This window comes from Rhamphochromis sp. 'chilingali' (assembly GCF_963969265.1).
Source record: "Rhamphochromis sp. 'chilingali' genome assembly, chromosome: 5".
Taxonomy (NCBI): domain Eukaryota; kingdom Metazoa; phylum Chordata; class Actinopteri; order Cichliformes; family Cichlidae; genus Rhamphochromis; species Rhamphochromis sp. 'chilingali'.
Window position 1 is genome coordinate 9,038,230 of NC_137932.1, and position 10,003 is coordinate 9,048,232.

At 42.4% G+C, this 10,003-nt stretch overlaps 1 protein-coding gene across 1 annotated transcript; it reads left to right on the plus strand.

The window, feature by feature from the left end:
• The first annotated feature begins 1,060 nt into the window (after window positions 1-1,060).
• sox7 (SRY-box transcription factor 7) lies at window positions 1,061-4,280 on the plus strand. Its single transcript, XM_080883926.1, has 2 exons — window positions 1,061-1,592; window positions 2,550-4,280. Exons 1-2 carry the CDS (start codon window positions 1,361-1,363, stop codon window positions 3,539-3,541), a joined length of 1,224 nt encoding a protein of 407 aa, XP_080740052.1. The 5' UTR covers window positions 1,061-1,360; the 3' UTR covers window positions 3,542-4,280.
• The last annotated feature ends 5,723 nt before the right edge of the window (window positions 4,281-10,003 follow it).

Sequence of the window (10,003 nt, forward strand, 5' to 3'; positions counted from 1 at the left end):
CTGTGCACTGCAAGTTTCACACAAAGCTGACACTTCAGTTTGATGTGTAAGGAGCAGACACAGCCACCCAACCGAAAGATGCATATTGCAACTTAACATTGATGCCTGTGAACTCAACCTGCAAGGAAAAAAGAAGTGTTCCTCCAGTGTGTAGTCTGCATGCGTGATATAGATCAAGACGCTATCTGACCTGTGATCAGCGTCCGGACTTGACAAGTGTGTTTGTGAGAGAGTGGGAGCTGCTCCATGGCTGCAGCCCAAGAGTATCCTGTCAACAGGAACTCCAGGATTTGATATGCAGCCGCTTCTTGCCACAGGAGGAAACTGATTTGTTTGTAGTGTGTGTGTGTGTGTGTGACGTGGTCTCTTTACAGGTTCCAGAAATTAATCTACAGCCCCAACTTCAGAAAAAGACTCATCACGATTCTTTGTGGGAGCATGAGAAGATTAATTGTGAAAAAATCACTCAAAACTATTAAGGACTACAAAAACATGACCAAATTACTTTTCAAGGTACAGTAATTTAAATAAAATTGTTTTGTTTTCGTCCTCCCTCAGTTTTAAAAGGTATGTGTTCGTTTTACTTGTCACGCTGCTTGCTCTTGGAGTTCAGTGGAAATCTGGAAACACCAGTTAACCAGTTTAGTCTGGTGAGTAAAGCCTTGCGTAGACTGCAAAAGCAGGTTAGGTGTGTTTTCTATGAAGGTTTCCTTGTCAACTCGTAAAAACTCTAAAATTGCAAAACCCTCTTTTTCATCATTACACGTGAGCATTAATGCACCTGTAACAGGAAACAACAATGAGGTTTGCAAAGTATTTATTTTCCTGTGTGAAAATCCAGCTGATGATGATCAAACGGTGATCAATAGCTCGAAAGAATCATGAATTACTTTTATGAGTTGACCTATCTCTTAAATGGGATATCTGTCAGAGGATGAAAGTGCTGTTTTGTAGAGAGGCGAGTTTAAAGAGTTGGTAGTGTTGAAATGTTGCTCTCTCTCTCTCTCTTCCCTTCCACGGGGCGCAACTTACAATCAAGGAGGAGCCGAGAGTCCTGCGGGTTTTTTTCTTGGAACCTGCTAGTCAAATATAAAGCGCTTCCTCCCATCCACCAGGAAAGACTGAACCATAACTCAGAAGAGGAGCCGCTGCCTGAGCACATCTTTGCTTTCTCCCAAATCCGTAGCGATCCAGTGAGTGAGTCAAGCAGCCGTGGAGTTTTAATTGTACTATTATTCTCATTATTATTATCATCACTTAAGCATGTCTGTGTAGTTTCTCGGTCGCTTAATTAGCCGACAGTGAGAACACAACTTCTCTGAGAGACGCGCATCGCAAGTTTGCAGAGGAGAGCGCGCAGATGGCTGCTCTCATCAGCGCGTACTCGTCGTGGCCGGAGTCCTTCGAGTGTCCTCCGGGAGACGGAGACGGAGCCGACGGGCATGGTCCTCACAGGAATGCCGGGGAAAAGGCGCCGGAGCCGCGGATCAGACGACCCATGAACGCGTTCATGGTTTGGGCCAAAGATGAGCGCAAACGGCTGGCGATTCAAAATCCTGACCTGCACAATGCCGAGCTCAGCAAAATGTTGGGTGAGGAAAAAAGTTATTTAAAGTTACGAGTTTTGTTATTATTATTATTATTATCATCATCATTATAATTATTACTTTTAAGCTACTTATTACACACTTCACTTCTACTTACTTTTCCTCTCTTAGGCCTCGGTTGTAGTAAAACACGTTTTAATACACGTATCCGGCAGTGCCAAATGAGCTGCTTTATTTAAAATGACATAAAAAAAACGTGTTAAAACTTTTTTAAAATTTAATTGGAATAAATTGCCCATTGTCTTTCTTAAAGTAAATGAAACTGCGCCGCAGTTAGAGCTGCCTTCAAAAGCGCATCGCCAGAATCCGCGTGTATTTAGTTTAGTTTAGTTTGCAGTAAATTCGTTAAGAGGCAGAAGACAGAAGCGGAGAAAAATTAGCGTTTTATTCTGCTTCTTAACAGCTTCTTAGATTATTGGTAAAGGTTAAACTTTAAATCTGGCACTTGCGGAAATCGGAAATAATCTGTGAGGCCCACATGTGTCTATTTTTGTATTTATCTTTAAAAACTGACGTTCGGCTTGAAAGCGGACATTTAATGCGTGTTGGTAAGTTTCTTAAATGTAATTCAGAGCTACAAAAGACGCAGAAAGTTGCGGTGAAATTAAACACTGATTTTATTTCTTGTTTATGATCACAAACCTGAGACGTTAATTTAGACTGCGATTTCTAAACAATGAGGTTTAATTTTTCCGTAGCCTGCCAACGTTTCTAATTGCCTTATTTTCAGAACTGGATATTTTGCTTGTGAATTAAAAGAAATGTGATTCTGTAACTTAAAAATAATTTTTTTGCAGTTATTTATAAATTGTTTGTAAGTTAAAAGATGCTAATTTATTTTATAATAATAAAGACTGCTAAACTAGTGCATATATATTGCATTTTATAACTTGTTGAACCATATTCAGATTGAGATTTTTTTTCTTCTTCCTCTGCATTCAGGCAAGTCATGGAAGGCCCTCACTCCCCCTCAGAAGAGGCCCTATGTTGAGGAAGCAGAGAGGCTTCGGGTGCAGCACATGCAGGACTACCCCAACTACAAGTACCGGCCTCGCCGGAAGAAACAGCTGAAACGCATCTGCAAGCGAGTCGACCCCGGGTTCCTCCTGAGCGGGCTGGCTCCTGACCACAGCACTCTGCCAGATCAACGAGCCTTCTGCCACCCCCTCGACAAAGACGAGGGCAGCCCTAATGGAGCCGTCACCAGCTTTTCCAGCTCCAGCCCTGCTCTGCCCAGCGTCAGAAGCTTCAGAGACCCGGCTGGCTCCAACAGCAGCTTCGACACCTACCCTTACGGCCTGCCCACCCCTCCTGAGATGTCCCCGTTAGATGCGGTGGACCACGAGCAAATACCCCCCTCTTATTACTCAACATCTAGTAGCTCCTCTGTTTCCTGTTCTTCCTCAGTCTCCTGTCCAGACGAGCACCACCAGAATCAGACACACATGGGCAGCCCGCCCCCTTACCACTCTGATTACACTCACGCCCAGATTCACTGTGGGGGCTCACACTTAGGTCACATCTCTCACATGTCCCAAACTGGTGGTGGCAGTGGACTGATCCCTGGCCCACCCCTGTCTTTTTACAGCTCCCCACCTTTCCCCCAGATTCACCACGGGGTCCACCAGGGCCACCTGGGTCAGCTGTCCCCCCCACCAGAGACACAAGGTCACCTGGAGACTCTAGACCAGCTGAGCCAAGCTGAGCTTCTCGGTGAAGTGGACCGCAATGAGTTTGACCAGTACCTGAACTCTACCGCGAGCGGCTTCCACCCGGAGCAGGGCAGTGGCATGACCGTTACAGGACACATCCAGGTGGCATCTGCCGCCACCACTTCTGCCACTACGTGTCCCAGCAGCTCCACAGAAACCAGCCTCATTTCCGTGCTAGCAGACGCGACGGCGGCCTACTACAACAACTATGGCATCTCGTAAGCGTGGTCACAACTCCTATTGAATGCGTGACTGATCAAAGACACTACAAAGGTTGAAGAAATTTAGGACGATGTTGCACTTGGGTGCTGATAAAAGGGAAACCCTTAGCATCTAAGGGCAAATGAATCCAACCATGATTAAAAACTGAACTGATTACAGAGCAATATGATTGTCTGGAGCCAGGGAAAGAACAAAGAGCAATTGGAGGACTGTGAAGAGAAGGAGATGGACACCTCAGGGATGCAGACACAAAACACTTACAGTATGCCACCTCCAGTTGTCATGAAATCTCTAAACCAGTAAAACAGTCGGAAAAAAAAGAAAGACAAAAGACTTGTTTGTCCACTTGTAAATGTCACCAGTTACTGTTGCCAGCGAGTCATGTACAGATGCTATTTAGAAGCTAATTTAAGTCCTTTGATGTTTTGCATAAATGCTAACTGTAATGCTCTTATCAGCGCTTTCCATTCGAATGTTTGTATCATGTTCCTGCTCTCATTAGTTTGGGAGTCTTACCTCAGTAGTTGTAATTGAATGAGGTTTTAGTTTGGACATTTCTTATGCAATTTAACAAAGTGATGTATATGATGATGACAGAAAGGCGTTTATACTTCTTCTCAAGTACTTAATAATATATAATCGACCTCTACAATGAAAAATAATAATGCTAACTGTAACTGTATGCTGATTTAGGTTTGTGAAAGACAATAATTTAAAAATAAAGGTCAATTTTTATATTAAGGCATTTGCTGCTTGGATAATGAGCCTGCAGATTTTTAAAAGGCACAATTTTGAGCATCTCTTATAAACAGGAGATTCATATCTGACCTGGGGAAGGTAAGTTCAGGCAGTGCTAGTTAAGTCCTAATAAATACATTTAGATTTCTAAATAAAATAAAAACTGAGGATAGCAGGAGTCCTGCTAGTCTCCATGAACAAATCGGGGAGGCGGGGGGAGAAAGATCACATCCATCTTTGAATTGAGTGTCACACCGTGTATTCTTCTATTTCAGGCTCTGTCTAGCTGTGAGAGGCCCATTCTACACACCCACTCCCCTGCTGGCTTTTTCCACCCTACATCATCTTTCTCCATCCGTCTCCTCTCGCTTTCATTTCATCCCGGTTCAGAGGATTAGTGTAAAACAGGCACATTCGTCGGCGCCCGCCTCCATCTCAACCATCCTTTGTTTTCCTATAGTCTTATTCTGGGTGCCATTCTTCGGCACGCTGGACCCCCCCCCCCTTCTACACCCACCCCCTCACCCCACGTTATATCTTGCTGATGCAGACCTTTCGTAATCTGTGGAAAAAATAAGTTAAAAAAATTACTGTTTTACCTCCCCCCCACCTCCAAACTCTCCATTCCTCCCCTTCTCAACCTCTCTGTTCTCTTGAATTTTTCTTTTTTCGATAAAAGGAATTCAGGGGGCTTTTGACAAATCCTGGAGTCTGGCTGGTCTTCCTGCATTTTTTGGGAATGGTTGAGTCGTGCTTCTTGTAAAGAGGATGTGGCGGAGGAGCGGTGTTTCCTGACTGATAAGGGAAAAGCCTCTCTCCGTCAGGATGTTTGGGCCTGGCTGGGCCCTGCATTAAAGAGTCAGAGTGAGGGAAGGGAACCCGCTGTTCAGCAGCGGGAGGAAACGGTGCCGTGTTGATTAGCATCTTACTTACCCGTCTTTACTTATCCACTATTTTTCGGGGAAAGTCTCTGTCAACCTGGCCTATTGTACCTTGACCACAAATATAAAGACACATCACACAAACATACACAATAATGAGCTTAAAGCAGGCTTGTTATCCTGAAACAACAGTTGTAGTGAGCACACACACTAACTCTGACCCCTATAGTTACCCACAGTCAACCACAATTGTGTATTTTCTGACACAGCTCATGGCAGATGTGATAAAACGCGCCAGAATGACAACATTCATCATATACTCGTCTTTGCAGCCAGCTGGTATTGGTGTTCATTTCTCTGAGGTTACATCATTACCCTCTGTAGCTGCAGGGTTTAAAACTCTGTGGAGGGTCAATATGCACGCAACCATATTCTGATTGTCGGACGGGTGGTGCCCCAGGCATTTAAGGTGAGAAGGGAATCGCTGATGGGGCATCAGCCTCACAAGTGTCAAGGTCAGCTCAGGGTGCTAGTGCAGACTCCCTTGGTAAAGATGACCAGCAATGTCTCAACAATCAAATCCACCACCTCAGGGTAGGACGCCGTGACAAGGACAAAAATGCAAGCATCAACCGAGTATCATCTGACATAAATTACAGAACAAAGCAGAAGTTTGTTCAGAATGAAGGAGGCTGTTTTTTTTCAGTGGTAGTAGATTTCAGCAACAGCTAAAGGGCCTAATAATATACACACATAAATATACATGAAGTAGTTTTCCTAAATTACAGACACAGTCCTGGCTTTTTATTATTATACAATACATTTTTCTAATTAATATTTTTTTCTCAATAGTTTATTTAGCTGTTATCATTTAAAACAGGAATGTCAAACTCATTTTACATTGTAGGTCATGTACAGCCAACTTTGATCTTAAGTGAGCCAGAGCAGTAAAACTCCTGTTTCTGTCAGTGCAGAGAAGTTTAACTAAACGTTTAATCATTGAGGTATTTTAATTCAAGAAAAAGAACAACAATTTCAAGAAAAACATCTGTCTTTTTCCACATGATAAAGAAGTGCTGCTTTGGGCTTAACTTGTAAGAAATACATGTGTAAAATTACTCTCCAGCAGTTATAAAACAAAAACTGTTTTTTATTTGACAGAATGTGCCCTTTTTGGGTTTTTTTTTCCTTGTGAACCCACTGCATAAATAATACATTTCTATAGTAAATGGTGAAAAAAACATGAACTCCCCATCATTTAATTGATTATCTGTTACTTTCACTTTGGAGTAGGACGAGTGGAAATAAAAGAGGTATCAAAGCAGACACAGATAAAGTCTAAAATATATTCCCTCCTTCAAAATTTCCAGAACTGTCCAGTGGACCAGTTTGGTGTCTTCGGTGGGCCAATTCTGGGCCCCAGGCCTTATGTTTGACACCCCTAATTTATAGGTTCAGCTTATTTGAATTTTCATAAATTGAGAGATACATAGCTTCCATTTATGAAAGTGGTTTAAACCAACAAGTTCAAACTCCACACATATGCAAATAACCGTGCTAAAATTACATTCCAAGCCATGCTGTTTTTGACTAACGCATGCAGCCAGGTAATAAATAGCAATTTTTTTTAATCTCAAACTCATCTCCACTGCCAAACTATTGGTTACGGGAAACACTCAGTTTGTCATCTTCAATTTTTGTCCTTGCTCGAAGTTGACTCATCAGCACTCTAAACCTTTAGTCAGAGCCATCTGCTGAAATCCAAAGACGGCCATTGCTGTTTTCCCAACTGCAATAAATCATCAAGAACGGAAAGACAAAATGACGTGTCAACCAGCGGTGGTGAACCATGTAAATTTTAGATTTAATGCACACATGCGCAGTTAAGTTTTTTCTCTTACAGCTGATTTCTCCACCCCGGCTGAGTTTAATAATACCTTTAATTTGGTTAATTTTATTTTTGACACATGTGCAGGATCACAAATTTACAATTTCAATGATTTTAAGGATACAGACTGAACAAACAAAAAAGGCTCCTCTTGTTTTTTCTCTCTGATTGCTGGCTGGCTCAGCTCCAGTCTCAGGTCAAGCCCATGGAATGAGTCTGTCAGGTAGTCTGTTATGTTTCCTATTTCCTCCTCTGCCGTCATGTCACTTCCCTAGGCAAACAAACAACTCACTGGTCCAATGCAACACTAACTGTCAAGGTAACAGAGAAAAGCTTGGTGTGGGTGGACGGAGCCCAGAGCTTTCGCAGCTGTGTAAAGTATTATCCATCTGCTGGGACCGAGGTGATCAGTGATCACTTTGGATATTGTGTCCTCTGGAGGAACTGAGGAGGCTGTCTGTCTGGTTGGACTAAAGTGTAGCTAGAGAGGGAGCGTCCAGTATCGTCATATTTGGATGATGAACATTTGCGCTATATGACGTTGTTAGCATTAACTATAGGCCAAGAGGATGTGGCTGATTTGTTTTACGTGACTAAGGCATACCATGGAGACTAAGACGCTGTTTAAACCTACGTCCTGTGTAAAAATATAGTGCAAAAATATAGTGCATTTGAATTATCTAGCTGCTCCTGCTGAATGCTGTGTGATCACAAGTGACCTCTCCTTAAAATAGATTTCGCTTTTGCTGCTCAATGGAGCAAACTTATTGTTCCGAGCAATTCTGATGGAATTTTCCCGCAAAGCTTTGCGAGCACACAAAACAGCAAACCCATTACAACGTCGTCGTCATCGTCAGCGGTAAATGCACTGAACTTTCCACCAAATTAAACTACTCTATGTGACGGATAAAGACACATTTACATCAGCAAACGCTAAATGTTGTTGGAGTGCATTTCCAGTTGGAGTGTGTTACAGCAGCATTATAACCTGTTTACAATTTGTACTTGGCCCCGGATCTGGCCAAAGGAGGAAAAAGAAGGGAAAACACACACACACACACAAACAAACACACACACACATCTCACAGCAAGGGATTATGGGTGCAGCTATTCTTCATCTCATTGTGGCTCAACAACAGGCAGAGTGTGGGGTGGCAGGCAGGCGTGTACGTCGCCGGACGAAGAATGGACCAGACTCGTCGAGGGACAGGTGCCATGTGGCAGAGGATGTGCGGGGACACAGATGGGGACCCCTGGAAAACTTGGGGGACTGAACGAGCAGCCAAGGGCCTCCCACCCGTACCTGTGCTGTGAATGCTGCAGCTGAACGGGATCCGGCACCTGTTCTAAGCAGATACAGACGACCAGCAAAAGCACAGAGGGAGGCCAGCACATGGCTGCCAACCCGGGGAAGGAGAAGGCTAGATTTCCATTTACCCATAAGCACGGCCTGATTACCAAATCAGCACAGGCGGTAAAGCTTGCGCGCTACTGCAGAATGTACAAAAAAGGGACTGAAAAATCGTTTTTTTCTCCTCTGTGCATTTCAGTAAACTTTTATGAGCGCTTTCAAAATGTTTATTTAATATCTCAAAGCAGAAACAGCACAGAGAAATAAAAAGGTATGAAAACTTATGTATACTACTACAGATGGATTTTTTTTTTCCTAACATGAGGTTTGCAAAAATGCAGAGCGTGTCCTATTTTTGCAGCCTGGCCTGCATTGGTGCCTCTCTCTCTACTAGCATGGCTTGCACTGGTCTATAGCACGTATGCTGTAGCGCTATCTGGCTTGTTTTTGACTGCTGCAGATTTTCCCTGGGGTGGTATAACTCTTCACCTAAATGTGGAGGAGGATGTTCCTATTGTGCTTCCTAATTGCAATGTGGTTGTTCCATTTAAGAGATAGAACATACGGTACTTATCTGTTGTGTGTGTGAACTGAAACCGTGTGTGGGAATAAACGGGGCGACGTTACCTGTGCTGATCCATGTTTTCATTGTGCTAGTTACAATATGGATTGCAATGCTTAATTTTTTGACAGCTATTCTTAATTGATACTCGTGATATCCAGGTAAATGGCTAATTTCTAATTTGGAAACCCTAGAAATTGGTTGCATATATTTTTATGGTTCTGTTTTCCCTTTATACACAGTTATGTAAAAAAAATATATATATACAATAATATAAAGGGCTGTCCAAACATAGGAACATAGCTCTTTTTAAGTGAAAGGGCAGCATGCCTTTGAGCTTAAATCATGCCCCATCTTTTCCATTTTAGGAGGCCCACATACTCCATTTGTAGCTTTGGTTGTGTTCTCTTGCGCTAACAGAGTTTACTCAGCATGCATCCTGAAAAGCAGACGCAGTAATGATTTAGATGAGTGATGTTATAAGTTCAGCAGTGTGAGAGAGCCCCTTTTAACAGCTACTGGAGAGGCTAGACAAAGCAAACCAGCAGGCTGTCTGATGACAGCTAGTGAGACACGAGGACAGCCATTAAGGTTTGATGTTTCAGCACTTATCATTCATAAGATGCATGCAGTTACATTATAGCAGTGGTTACAATGTAACAATCAAAAAATTTAAAGGCATTTTTGCGCTGTTTTAATGATGAATGTGTGCAAAAAAAGAAAATATAGTAAAAAAAAAAAAAAAGAAGTAAAATATGGTATCTGGTGAGGGTCTTGTAATTATTCTGTTAAGTCTGGGCTTATTTTCCAACAAAAGGAAGACACCACAAAATATTAAAAATAAAAGCCATGTTTAAAACTACCAGGATAATCCTATAAAGAAGTTCCACTATCGCCATCAGACTTCCCAGATTCCCACACTGGATTAGGATATAAGTACTCAACAGTATAAATCACTGTCAATGCACTACCACAAAAAAGAGTTCTTACTCTTTAAAATTAATCAAGAAACTTGTGTATTTCATGTGTCTAAAGCTCTATC